The following is a 15343-nucleotide window of genomic DNA, read 5'->3' on the forward strand; positions in this document are numbered from 1 at the left end:
GCTGCAGGAGTGTTTAAAACGTATATCTACAACAAACTATTTAATAGTGCTTACTGTGGTGAGATAAATGACAGTAGATGTGTTTTCTTATTTACTATAAAATGGAACTTTAGAAACATGAAGCATCTTTGAATAAGATTGCTTGTCAAATTTGTCCTGTAAATGGGAAACCTGTGTAGTGTTCTTCTGTTGTGCAAATGTAGCCCCTATTGTGTTAAATAAGTAGGCTACAGAGTAGAAAGTCAAGATTAGTCTTATTAAAAGGAAAAGGGGGAGGTGGGTAATCATCTACAGTCTTCAACAATTCCGGTTACGTAAGGTTTAATTGTTACAAGTATTCATTTAAGCCAATTAAAATTACAACTTTGTGTTCAGCAGTTAGACTACTTTAAAAAATCTATTTCGACCTCAAACCATACAAACTAGCCTGCATTATAGCTTTATCCTTATATTTATAAACACTGCGACAGTTTTATTTTATATTTTCAGTTTCATGTGGGGTGAATAACAGACTGTTTTATAGCACTGCCAAGTTCTAATGAACTAACACTTACTCTAACACGGAAAACGAAGACTTACAGCACAGATTAGAAAATGGGAAAATATTAGCTGTCAACATGTATTTATAGCAGTGGGAATAGTGCAGCTGACCTTTAGATCCAGTAAATAGCAGATCATCAGTAGCATCTACACACAGCACAGCTTTGTTGTGCCCTTCAGCAACATGGGTGCACTGCAGAAGCGATGCCTTGCTTCCCTTGGAGGGAGGAAATGGGTTAATTATGCCCCTAGAGATAAGAAAGAAACACATTTACAGTAAGACAGCTCATTAAAGGTAATATTACATCTCCCGGCTTTCAAAAGTACAATTTTGTTCATCTCTTATGTGCTCATGCGATGGAACTGGTAATTAAAAGGACTATTGCCAACCTTGGGATTGCTGAAAGAGAATGAAGTACACATACTTCAATACTCAACACACCTCAGATACAAAAGTAAAAAAAATCTGCTTTCTGCCAATTATGAATAAAATGAATGTCTTTTCACTAAATGAGTGAATAATGCATTAAGTGATCACTTGTAAAAAAAAAAAAAAAAAAACACCCGTGCCTACAAAAGAAATCCAAGTGTAAACACGTAGGGAAATCCAAGAATGCCCAAAGCAATTTATTAGCAATGTAGCAAAAATGTTTTCTTTGTAAAATTAGCTTGCACTTAATGACCTGTGTGAAATGCAGGCAATATGCCAGATATAAATAGTGAGACGCTTTCAGAGCACTTACATTACAGCAGTATTAGCATATAATATATCATATGCTGTAATATGAAAGGCCGGCCATAACATAAAAAGGTTAAGTTATAGTGCAACCATGAATTTACATAACACCAACTTCAGCAGTTACAATTCCTGTCTCCTAAGAAATAATGATTAATAATGGTTTGTGTGAATACATGTTTATTTATTTAAAAAAAAAAAAAAAAATGTAAACGAAGTGCACATGCAATTCCTATTTCACGACTGTATAGTAAAATAACGATAGGGATAAAATAGAGCGTTATTCATCCCTTTGTATAACAAGCAATGTTTCTTGAAGTCTAGGCAACATGACTAGCATAGTCCCATATTCTGCGCCCCAAAAAGGTATTTCTGAACATATTTAGTGTTTGCTATTTCAGTTCTAAATCTTACCACCTGCTTTGATTCCAGCATTCCCCTCCATTTTCTTCATCAAAACTACCTCTTTCTCGCTTCTTTCATTTTCATTATTTACACATTTTTGTCCCCTCTTTTGTTACAGCTTATTTGGTCTCTTTGCCCTTTCATTTCTGACCTTGTCACTTTATGCACCACCTAACTGCTTCTTAAGTTTCAGCTACCCCGATTAATTAGAGGCTCTCCTTTTCTTTTAAAATTACCCCCACCGTAATTTTCTAGATTTAACTTTTTCACTCTCCATTCCTGATCTCCCTCCAATCTGTCAAGCCAACAGCAACCCAATAAAAACCTCCTATAATAGTATGGTTTTGAAGGCCAGTTAAGGATTTTCTCTTCTAAGCACAGTACTTCTGCTACAACCTATGTAAAAAAAAGACAGGGTATTTAATGTAAGTTGATGTCAACATATTGTTTCATCAGCTACACTGTACTGTTGTTGGTATATGCAGTATGCTTGCTACCAAAGTAGGCCTTATAAGTAGGAGTAATGCATACTCATAAGGATATTTTATAACTAATGCAGGCATCTGATAAGTTAGCGTTAATTATCAATGCAGATGCCAATAATCTGCAATGCAGATAAGTTGATGCCTAATAAACATATTTTGAAAATTGTTTTTAAATATAAGCACAGTATATTTATGAGCAGTTGATGGGTTTAATAGTTTGAAATGGCTGGCAAACATTTCTGTGAGATCATTTATTACATCTGGTGTTCTCTAATATAGGCTCACATTATTTAAGATAGTGGTCAAAGACAAAGTTGGAAACTCAAGTAAAATACATTGAGCAAGCTGATAAATGTGGTTACATACATATTTAACGTAGAGAATGCAAATACTTCTTTAACATAATAGGTAAAACTTAATGATATGAGGTTGGCTGCAATATACAATCAGTGCATCAGTATTGCCCCACATTTTTGTGAGTCAAACAGCTGCTACAAACATGGCACAAACAAATATCACGTGTATTCATGCAAGGTTTTCAACAAAGCGATATCAGTGTATTCTCGAACTAACTATAAATGTACAAAGCAAACAACCATGCAAAACTCAGCAAAAAAAAATAAAAAATTAAATAAATAAATTGCAAAATTAAATAATTGAAAATATTTAGCAAAGTCAAGCTTAAATACCCAGCATTTTACTCCTGCTATATAATGAGATGTAAGAGCCAAAAAAAAAAAAAATTAGTTAAAAATAAAAAAGCATGCAGGAATAAGGAAAATAAAAATTGTACGAAGAAGGAAATTTGTACCTGTGTACCTCGGACAGAGAGGAATCACTTTCATCAGACCTATGAGATCAGTAATAAGAGTGCAAGAGGAAAGAATAGATATCAGAAGGGTAATGTCTCCTTCTCGAATGAGTAACTAGCATGAGTTCAACAGAAAGAGAACAGAACAGATCACACAATTATACAGTACCCCCAAAAAATGTAATCTTAATTATTTTATTAGGGTAGTTCAACTCTTATCATAGAGCATCACAGACAAAATAAATGTAAATAGATAAGTAGCTAGGTACATATAAAGATTGGTTAATAGGTAGACAGAGATAGGTAGATAGATCGGAAAGATAGATGGATGGACGGAGAGAATCTAAGACCATATTTATCATATATATCTACTATTCTAAATGTATGTTTTTATGTGTATTTAATAAATAATAGTGGCAGAAAATAAATATATGTACTACATATTGCTTAAAACATATATACATATTACATATATTTAGTTATGTCAGTCCAATTTGTTTTTTTTCTTTTAAAGGAGCACTATATGGTCAGGAACACATCATGTATTCCTGACCCTATAGGGTTAAAACCACCATCTAGCCACCCTGGTCCCCTCATGCCTCTCTAAAATAGTAAAATCTTACTTGTATTCAAGTCTGGAGCTGCAGGCGTTGTCCCTGTTTCCTGTAGACCTGCCCCACTGTCTGCTGACATCAGCAGAAGTGGTAACCTGATCCAATCACAATGCTTCTCCATAATATCGACTGAGACTGACAAAGAGGCAGATCAGGGGCAGACCCAGCACAATTCAAACACAGCCCTGGCCAATCAGCATCTCCTCATAGAGATGAATTGACTCAATGAATCTCTATGAGGAAATTTTAGTGTCTGCATGCAGAGGGTGGAGACACTGAATGTTTGGATGCATTTTAGGCAGCCATGACCCAGGAAGGATCTCTAACAGCTATCTGAGGAGTGGCCAGTGAAGTTATCACTAGGCTGTAATGTAAACTCTGCCTTTTCTCTGAAAAGGCAGTGTTTACAGCAAAACACTGCATTTTCTTTGAAAAGGCAATGTACAGCAAAAAGCCTGAAAGTAATGATTCTACTCACCAGAAAAAAAATCAATAAGCTGTAGTTGTTCTGGTGACTATAGTGTCCCTTTAAATATAAAAATGAGCTCTGACAAAAGCACATAAAGAACATCCTTCTGTGAAGTTAGTGTTATATGTTAGTCTAACAAAATGTAGTTCTAGAAAGTGATAACAGTGACACACACAGAGTTAGGCTAAGATGGCCAGAGGTAGAATGGATAGCAAGTAATTAAGAATCCTAAAACTTTGGTCCTAAAGAGCTGACTTGGATATCCACATTTGTAAGGTCATGGAATGCATTTTTTTCATTTTTAAATAAATCAGCAATCAATGATCTGGTTTAAAAGTGGCCCTGTCACTTCTTCAAAGTGTACACAACCCGAAAGCAAACTAAAATGTATCTAGTACTAAAGCTGTGTTGCATTACATTGTAAAACAAACTGCTTAAAGAGCAGACTCCTAAAAGATAATAAACGTTGCAATATACTTTTATGATATAATAATCTTTGTTCAATGCTCACTACTGTATATATCATCACAAAACTATATAATGCCAGGGGCATGGTGCTCTATAATAAAAAATTTGGTACTTGTATGAATTCAACATTTAAAAAAAAAAAAAAAAAAAACACCTTAGCACTCACAAATAAACTACAGAGTCATAATAATAATAATAATAATAATAATAATAATAATAATAATAATAATATTAACAATACTAATATATATTATGAGGTCTTGGTGGTCTTAATACACAATTAGGAAAGTCATATATTAACCATGGAAGAGAAATGGCTGAGTAGACTTTGCCAGGAAACAAATGCCTCATTTCCACTGAGCGGATCGGTTTGGGTCGGTACGCTATTTTGAGCGTTTCCATTATGAAAGTGGCCCATACAACCGAACCGTACCGCACCATTCAGGGTCCTGCTTCAGATGTAGGGCCATAGGAAATGGTACGGTACCGTTAGAGCGGAGCTACTATAAAATCCATTGATTGGATGACACGCTAGGCATTTTTTCTAAACCCTGCATGGCCCCTGAAGGTCTGACTTGCAGTGGAAACACTCACCTGAATAGGCTGGACCATTCTAAACCTTCCAAACTGTACCGACCCGAACCGATCCGCTCAGTGGAAACGAGGCAAAACTTGCAACTCTGAGATGATGTGACTAAATACCTTCACAAATTCAATTATACAATGTTCTATTACATACTTTGCCAATTGTTTTAATTCTGCTTGGACAACATAGCTACAAATCTTCCTTGTTTACAAGGAGGAATGTTTTCCACTGAATTGTGGTGTTCTGTGGTTAATTTATCTACTTTTATGTATAATATAATGGAGGTAAAGATAGATCATCTTCTGCATTAGAGGCAGAAAGTATTATCACACTCTTACAGTGTATAATGTAACACAAAATACCATATGTGTGTGCAGCACATTTCTTTAGGAGTATGCACTTGTAATCTAGTAATGAATAGTATTAACAAAGATAAATGAAATCTTTAGCCAGATAATCTATTTCAAACAGACACAAAACTGAAAGTGGAGATCTACATGGGGGATAGTGATGACAATTGACCTCTATGTTAGGTCCAGGGACAAACCACTTGTGCAAGCCTATGTGTACCACCATAAAATAAGTACTGATGTAGTTATGGTGATATAGACATTATTATTATTATTATTTTATTACTTGTATAGCGCCAGCAAATTCTGTAGCTCTGTACAATGGGTTCAAGTAAAACATGGCTAAAACAGGAATCTGACCTATATGAACATTTTCCAGTAATATTTAAAAACAAACAAAAAAAAACACTGCTTAATAACAGAGTTATAGCATTTATATCTTCAATTCTTCAATGATACAATATTTGTAATATTAGTAAAATAGCCATTTTCACAAAATGAAATGTTTGTTTCTGTTTTCTTAAATTCCATTGGTGTTCAATAATACTTGTGGGAAATATTGTAGAAAACATTGTTAAAGTTTACAGTGATCCTTTAAATTTAATGCTTCCTCTTTAAGACTCAAAAGTCCTATTTCCTATTCTTCTCAATGATTGGCAAAAATGGCATTTGGCTTCTCTGCATAAGTGTTAATCTTCTCCTGCATAGCATCCATGCACCAGTCCAAGTGAAATAAAGGAAAATGTATTCAGCACTTGTCACTTAGGAGACCCTTATTTTTATTTGAACTAAATAGGTAGATCTGTAGCTTGATGACAAATAATTATTGTACTCACTACTGGCAGTGTTTAATCCATAAACTACATGAAGCGTCCCCCGACATACCACTATACAATATGTGTTAAATGAAATATACAGAAATAATTAGGTTGAGCACCACTGACCTATGGAACAATAAGATAAACTCATACATGCAGAGAGTATCTGCTAATTAGCTGAAAGTATACCTTCTGCTCATCAGCTGTGAGCCATACTGAATGAAAAATGGCATGTATCTTAAGATTTATATATTCATTTTGTTAATATGAGTTGCATTGCAATCAAGACAGATCACAAAGAATGTTAATATATACTTGACAACCATTAATGTGTTATTTAATTAAGAAGATGTGAGTGAGCACAGAATTGTTATAAAGATTTAGCAATGATCAAATCTAAGGCCTTTTGGTGGATAATATAAATACCTGTATGTATATGGACAATGCGTAATCTTTAGGTCAAACCTGCATTGCACATTCATATTCTTCAGTATATTTGTGTTAACAGTGGTATACTATATTTTGTGTGAACATGCTTCAGCAACTGCAGCAAGTTGTACTGCCCGAGTTACTATTGTGTATCAATTATATTTTTCTTGTCAGATGTGCTTAAAGTGCATTTGTCAAACAGGTCTGTCACTTTATAGGGAGCAGCAATTCAGCTGCACATGGTGCTGGCAAATCACATGTTTTTGAGCTTTTCAGTCTCTGCTATTGACACAGCAGTAAATACTATCTACATGGCAATCATGGTTGCACATATTGTGGCATCCCAAAGCCCCCAGCATGCTCTACACGCAAAGAATTGTGGCATGCCACTGCCATACATACTTGTCAACAGTACTGAGTCCCGTAGGAATTCTAGATTTTCCCACTATCCCAGGATTCATTCTCTCGTGTTTCAACATTTGGCACATCAGAGAAAAATGTGAAACTGCAGTGCATTAGTGCTTAAGTGGTTGCAGTTGCACTAGACAATTTTAGGGCCATTTTGTCTAGGAATATAATCAGTGATGCAAACTATATAACTTCCACCCACCTTGTCCTGGCCTCATGTTTGCCAAAAATAGCATGTATGGCCATTTGTAGGAATGGCAGGTGGATGGGAATTTGCTAAATTAACTCCAACTGTACTCAGTCCTGTTTGAAAACAGCAGCTTATTTGAACTGTGGATTAACAGTTAATATCGGCAACTGGGTGGTTAAATCAAGGTTACAATAAAATCAGCAGTTTAAGGAATGTAGACATTTTCTGGGCAACCACCAGCCTTAACAGTGCACAAGTACTGTTCAATAACTACTTCAAAGTCTGTATTCCTGCTAGACAAGCTGATAAGATTTACAGCTGGAAGAGATCACAAATAAGCTCCTCTCTCTTGCCCCTGTGCAGGAACATTTAAAAAAAAAAAGATCCCTTATTCACAGTGAACTTAAAGGACCACTATAGTGCCAGAAAAACCATACTCGTTTTCCTGGCACTATAGTGCCCTGAGGGTGCCCCCACCCTCAGGGCTGGATGGAGAGGAAGGGGTTAAACACTTACCTTTCTGCAGCGCCGGGCTCCCTCAGTGCTGGAGACTCTCCTCCTCCTTTCCCCATCATCGGCTGAATGCGCTTGTGCATTCATCCAGTCTCATAGGAAAGCGTTCTCAATGCTTTCCTATAAACGCTGGCGTCTTCTCACTGTGAAAATCACAGTGAGAAGCGCGGAAGCGCCTCTAGCGGCTATCAATGAGACAGCCACTAGAGGCTGGATTAACCCTATTATAAACATAGCAGTTTCTCTGAAACTTCTATTTTTACAGCAGAAAGGGTTAATCCAAGTGGACCTGGCACCCAGACCACTTCATTAAGCTGAAGTGGTCTGGGTGCCTATAGTGGTCCTTTAATGATGCAGCAGTTCTTTAACTTCACTTTGACTTCACTATAGGGTTACAATTTTATCTATGCATTTTGCAATGTCCATTCTCATTGATTGTGCTACAAAATTAAGTTTGCAATGGTGAGTAACAATTGGGCCTGACTAAAAGCATAGAACGTGGATTTTTGAACATGCACAAGGTACAGATTTCACTTGTAATCCACGTTTTATGGATGGCAGGTCCACTTTTCTATTTTTATTTGTTAAAACCATATATCAAAAAACGGCAACATCTAAGTAGGGTTCATCACCTTTGATCACTCAAAATACATAATGTTACTTTTTAGAGTCAAGCGCCTATACACCTTTACTTAGAGCATGCAAATTTAAAAGCAGCATAGGAGTTCATCAGCACCTGCATATTACATAGATTAGCTGATAGCAAATAAAAACATTCTACACAAAACAAAAAAATATTCACTTTAATTGCTACTAAAATACAATTAAAGGTTTGACTTGTATTTTGGAAAAATTTGCAAAGAACTGAGAACATGTTAATAGGAAAACCATATAGAGACAAGTAGTAACCGTGACATAATATTAGATAGCATCACATACAGAAGTTAAATATGGAAACGTGCAATATTAGATGGTATAACGCTTTTCCTGAAGTGTGCGTGGAGCATGTGATTACTGAAAGGATGTTTTGTGTATTAGTTCAACAGCACAGAGTGATTTCCCTTTTACCGTCCATAAATGCAAAAACCTATATAATTAACAGAAATTTCAATTTAAAGGGATACTCCAGACACCCAGACCACTTCTGCCCATTGGAGTGGTCTGGGTGCCAACTCCCACTACCCTTAACCCTGCAAGTGTAATTATTGCAGTTTTCATAAACAGCAATATTTACATTGCAGGGTTAAGTCCTCCTCTAGTGGCTGTCTACACGAAAAGTGGTTTAAAACGACACTGGAGGTCCTCACGCTATGTGAGGACCTCCAGTGTTGCCGAAATCCCCATAGAAAAATTTGAAAGCATTATTCAATGCTTTCCTATGGGGAGGTCTAATGCGCTCCTTCGTCGATTGCCGCGCATGCCCAATATGTCTCCCCCGCCGGCTGATGTCGGCGGGGGAGGAGCATGGGTGAAGCCTTACCCAGCGCCGAGGGACATCGGCACTGAACTCCAGTAAGTCACTGAAGGGGTTTTAACCCCTTCAGCAACTTGGGATGGGGGGTGGGAGGTAGAGTGGCACTACAGGGTCCTGCAGTGCCAGGAAAACAAATATGTTTTCCTGGCACTGGACAACCCCTTTAAGCTACTACAGGAAACTATTATATGTACCAACATTTTCTACCTGTTTAAAGCAATGGTTTTAATTGAGAAAATCATTTAAATTACACACTGGATTATTCAATTAACAGAGAATTTTTGAGAACCTACAAGGGAACTAGAAGGGAGAGTCTGCTTTTTTTTACTATTTTCTACCAAAGATGTGCAATTCCCTATTTAGTGAATAACCTCACATATTTCCAAATCCTGTAATTTCAATGTGCAACCTTAATAGTGGACAAACTAATTCAATTTACTTATTCCATCATTGTTTTGATTACTGTACTTTTAAATGTTTAAACTAGACTTCTGCACAGTGGAAAAACTTGTTCTGACTGAATTACTTTTGCAGAAAATAACACATTGCTAGGCTGAAATGTATTAACAAAGAAGGATTTAGATGAACCAAAAGGCCCCAAAACAATCCGATTAGTGTACTGAGAAATACATACATTAAATGATGTGTATATGGATAGGCACATTTTCCCAACATTTGGTTGACTGATCGAGTGAGAGAAAGTAACCAATAAGATATAAGATTCAATTTATAATATGTCTAGATAATTTTGTCTGTTCCCTAACCCTCAATCATCTTTTTTCCCCCAACTTTTTTTTTGGGCAAAACTGGCAGAATTCATAATCACAAATCAAAGCGATCATGCTCTGCTATTTTGCTACATTTCAGCTTCAAGTTTGGGAATTCGATTGATCACTTATCAATTCAATGTGGGCAGATTGAACTTCATAACAAAATGGATCTCCAAGTAAAGTTTAAATCCTTAAAAATAGCCATAATCATTTCCTATTCGAATAGTTTTGTTTTTTTAATAACTTTGAAGTGCTGGTGTGCATTTTCGATCCGCCTCCTGTGACTTACTTATCCTGCTGAAAGGCTGCGTTTCCCTGAGAAACTGTGAGACGGCTAAATACATTCTTTTCATTACGGGCCCGGCTTGTTGGGGAGGAAGGAGGTGACAGACTAGCCTCTGAAGTTCCCGAATCTGAGCTATAAGGGGAAAAAAAAAAGAACACTCAACTTCAATAGATATGTAGATGTCAGTCTGTACGGTAACATGACATGTCAAGGTTTTAGACCTGCGTTCCCAGAAGCTATTAATAAAGCAGTCAACATGTACGATCCTGTTAATGTAAAATGATTACATTCAATACAATAATCTCATGGATTGATGGAAGAAAAGGATTACACAAAGACAGAAATAAAAATAAAAAAAATAAAAAGAATTAAATGTGAAAAGCTAGATTTATATATTTTGGCATTAAAGGGGAAAAAAAAGGAAAAAAGTTAATTACTGATTTAAATTATAGTCTGTAACAGAAAGATATTTGTTGTAATGTCAAGGACCACTTAATAACTGTTGTTGACGATGTTTGAGGCAAAAAAAGTGCACGACTCTAAATACACTGCACACAAAGCGTTATGACAAAGATCTGTCTGCAACACTGCACACAGATATACTTACAACTTCTGTTCTTTGGTTTTAACAGGCTTATCTCCTCCTTTGTCATATATCTTCCTTCTTGATAATGGTGATGGCTCAGGCGCTCGTTTGTCAGTCACTGTAGTTTGCTTTGCTCTAAAGAAGGTATTGCACATTTTTAGTGGGACAAATAAATCCCAAACAAAAAATTATTCACTGTTCAGCTACCTTAGATATAATTTCCTCTGGCACAAAATAAGAAATGCACAAAAAAATATATAAATAATATACAGGAACCTTTATAAATCTATTTTGTACCTTGACATATACATGAGATATCGTTCCTATAAGGTGTATTGCATATATTCATATTGCTTTGCCTACAATTGTTTAACTACACATTCAGACAAAAATAATTTTCTTAAATTACCTAAGAAATAAAAAATTGTGAGGTTTATTTACTAAATGCCCACGGTTGTGAACTGTTTAACTGTCACTTTAGGTGAGCTGTAAATATTTTTTTTGGCTACATTTTGTTGATTTTTAGGTCACTAGAATTCAATGTTTAGTGAGTAAAACACTTTCATAAATCACGTCTTCCATGGAATTTATAATCCACTAAATTATGGATGGGGCCACCCAGTTTTAATTGTGAGAATTGTCAGGAATTAAACGTGAATTTTAAATTTAAAGGATCACTATAGGGTCAGGAACACAAACATGTATTCCTAACCCTATATAGTGAAACCCCACCATTTAGGTGGCCTGCCCCTCCCCATAGCCCCCTAAGAATGGGTTAAAACTTATTTTCCGCTCTCCATGGGTCTGCCGACATTGGCCCCGCCTCCTCGGTATCATCATCAAAATTGCCTATTTTTAGCCAATCCAATGCTTTCCCCATGGGGAAAAGCATTGGATTGGCTAAAATCGGCACGGGGTCGGGGGCCAAACGCCGTTTTGGCCAATAAGGACCTCATCATAGAGATGCATTGAACCAATGCATCTCTATGAGGAAAATTCAGCGTCTCCATGCAGAACGTGGGGATGCAGAACGGCAACGCTGCTTACTGTGCAGCCCTGAGCCAGGAAGCCTCTCCAGTGGCCATCTAAGGAGTGTCCCTTTAAGGCCAAAGTAGGAAACTGGAAAAATTCTCCAACTTCGCTATTCTTCTATTTTTATCTATTTTGACCTTAAATGTGAAATTTGCTTTTAATTCTGGACAATTCCTGTTAATGTAATGCTTAACAGAAAAAAAAACATTCTGAAGAAGACCAAGAAGACAGAACTATTATGCAATGGAAGAAAATAAATATCCAGGCACACCTGAGGTTTGTTCTAAAAGGCAGTGTTTTTATTTGAAACAAGAAAATGGAGACAATGTTTCGGCTCCTCTCTGAGCCTTTATCAAGTCTCTTTTTTGCAAAGTACTACTATGCAAGTCAATTAACCAAGTGGCTGGCATTTGTACTCATGATTAGAAATGACTATCATATTTTAAATGCATTACTACATCTTCAATGGATGTATTGTCCTGAGCTCAAATGAAGAATATTCTCTTCATTGTTTTCACAAAAAATGTCAAATAGTATTTCTTTGCATTCTGCTGCAGCTTCTCAAGGGTTTCTTTCACAATTAAAGTAAAAGCAAGAGAAAACGCACAATATGTCAACATAATATTTAAATGCAAAAAAGACAATTATGAAACCAAACTCCCAAAAGAGAATCTTAAATTAATATTTGACTTTAATTTAATTCCCCACCCATCAATTCTCAAAGTGACTTTATTACACAAGACATCACCTGTTCACACATGATATTCCTCTTATTTATTATCCTTCTTATAACTCACCATTTCTACAGTAAACCCACACAAAAATGCCTTGCCAATCTAGAACATCCATCTAGAATACTGGTCAAAACATATCTGGTTTTACCACCAGTTAGTTTCTACAGTGTCCACATAGCTACATTTCTGCTTCACATATGTGCTGTATCAGTTATTACCATTTTACATCATACTCTGTCTGTTCATTACTATAAAGATCTGTAAGAAGGCTTGCTTCCCCCCCCCCCCCCCCTTCAAAGAGCAAGTGAAAAGCACAATGCATTTTCATGATGATCACCTCCAATAAAAAAAAATCATGGAAATTACAGCTAATCTTATTACAGTTTGTATACATCTTTTGGAATTATTGTTCTAAACTGATTTATGGAGACACAATTGTAATGACACTGTCACTTTAATTATATTCCAAGCTCTTCTAGAACTAATCCTAAAGGTGATCTAATCTCTGAAGTCTTAGATTTGACTTGGCATCACCAGTTCCTTAAAAGGTACACTCTAAGAAGCAAAACCATTACAGTTTGTTGAAGTTATGTTGCCTAGAGTGCAATGGTTTTACTCCGAGGTTGAATATTAAACTGTTTAAATGCAGTTTGTCATAAACATTGGCTCTTCCCCACATTCAGAGACCACACCCTCCTCAGCCTTATTGAAAATGTGAAATTACCACTTCCCTCATTGGTAGTATGTATTTCAGCTAATCTTGACTGCAGTGACTGGTTTAGAGTGCTGAAGGTTGAACATAAACGCTCAGCCTGTCACTGCTCTTCAGCTATAGTGACTAAGTTGCTTATAGTGTCCATTTAATGCCCTATCTTACCTGTCATTGCATACCTTGGAATTTTGCCTCAACTGGTCATTGTGGTATCATATATCTTTGAAAAAATGCATATCTATTTTTATTTAGAAAGTTGTGTCAAAATTTGGCTTGTAGTGAGCATTCCATTAAAACACTTCACTGTCTTAATCGAGTAAAACATTTCTATTTTCATGTATTTTGCACAATTAATTTTTGTCAAAAAAACCTCACTCATCCTCATTCATACTCTAGTTATGATTACCAGGCTGTAGTTGAATGATATTCTGTGACAGAAGCCACTAGTCAATAATATAATGCCTGCAAGTTTGCTGAAAATAAAAGCAGAACATTTCTACAGGCAGAACTCTCAGCCTGTCACTGCTCTTCAGCTTTAGTGACTACGTTGCTTACAGTGTCCCTTTAATGCCCTCTCATCGGTCACTGCATACATTGGAATTTTGCCTCAACTGGCCATTGTGGTATCATATCTTTGATTAGTGAAACACAATACTATGAAAAATTAAGTACTCAAAATAAGAACTTTAACATTCATATCAATTTGTAGAATTCAGGTTTATGCTGTAACTTCTAAACAAACTACTGTTTTGCTTATTTTTTGTCACACAGCACATGGTGAACAAAAAACAAACAATAACAGACTCTTGACTTTTACTGGGATTGTTGAGATTATTTTCTTTTACTGGAACACAATATATTTTAGTCTATTTGCATAGACTTCATGAGACAAAAGCTCTGACTCAGGATGTTGTATGGTACCTCTAAAGCCATTACCTATATCAGGGGTCCTCAAACTACGGCCCGCGGGCCGCCAGGGTCCGGAACCAGTCCCAAGCACTCAGGGCCACACGATGGGCGCTATATCTCCAGTGGCCCGGTCAGCGCTGAGGCCGTGCAAGCGCAACCAGGCCCCTTAAAAAAAAATAACAAAAACGCAGCCGCAAAGTAGTGCTGGGAGGAAGTGACAGCCAGTGATCACTTCCTCCCAGCTCCCTCTGCGTGGAAGGAAAGAGAGCCAGGCCGCGGGAGCCACCCTCCTCCAAAAAAAAGTTAAGCAAAATTAGCTACGTGTGTATGTATGTCTGTCAGTATGTCAGTATGTCTGTGTATGTATGTATGTCAGTATGTGTGTGTGTATGTATGTATGCATGTCTGTGTGTATGTCAGTATGTATGTCTGTGTGTGTGTGTATGTATCTGTATGAATGTATGTCAGTATGTGTGTGTGTGCGCATGTATGTCTATATGTGTCGGTCAGTATGTATGTCTGTGTGTGCGCATGTATGCATGTCCGTATATATGTATGTGTATGTCTGTGTCTGTCTGTTTATGTATGTATGTCAGTATGTGTGTGTATTTGTCCTTATGCGTGTGTGTGTGTGTGCAGTGTGCATATGAATTTGTTAATATTTTTTATAGTCCGGCCCCCAACAGTGTCTGAGGGACCGTGAACTGGCCCCCTGTTTAAAAAGTTTGAGGACCCCTGATCTATATTGTCCCAAACCTCATTAACAGATTGTGGAAAGTTCACAAAATAAAACACTTCTCTACTATACACTTCATACTTTTTTTAATGCTGTGGCCCTAAATAAACGGATACTGAAGTTTTGTGTATCATGCTGTAAATACCTTTACCATGAGCAAGGGTGTTCGAGTGCCAACGAGGTTATAAAAGGTAATAATTTTTGACATGGTAAGATGCTAAATAGGTTTTACCAGATTTTGAGAATTGAATACAATAGAGAATCTTTGTACAAAGCAGCAAT

General features: G+C 36.6%; 1 protein-coding gene across 6 annotated transcripts in view; it reads right to left on the reverse strand.

Annotated features, from left to right (window-relative positions):
• Positions 1 to 15343, reverse strand: part of KIF21A (kinesin family member 21A) — a 133583-nt gene that overhangs the window by 10585 nt on the left and 107655 nt on the right. For 3 of the 6 annotated variants that reach the window (XM_063448071.1, XM_063448070.1, XM_063448069.1), the window contains 4 exons: positions 10960 to 11073; positions 10356 to 10484; positions 2978 to 3016; positions 652 to 788 (listed from right to left, as the gene is read on the reverse strand). In XM_063448071.1, the coding sequence (XP_063304141.1) occupies positions 652 to 788; positions 2978 to 3016; positions 10356 to 10484; positions 10960 to 11073 (419 nt within the window). The remainder of the gene's footprint in view (positions 1 to 651; positions 789 to 2977; positions 3017 to 10355; positions 10485 to 10959; positions 11074 to 15343) is intronic. The other 3 variants (XM_063448073.1, XM_063448074.1, XM_063448072.1) reach the window with 1 other exon arrangement.

Source organism: Pelobates fuscus, chromosome 3, assembly GCF_036172605.1.
Source record: "Pelobates fuscus isolate aPelFus1 chromosome 3, aPelFus1.pri, whole genome shotgun sequence".
Classification (NCBI taxonomy): domain Eukaryota; kingdom Metazoa; phylum Chordata; class Amphibia; order Anura; family Pelobatidae; genus Pelobates; species Pelobates fuscus.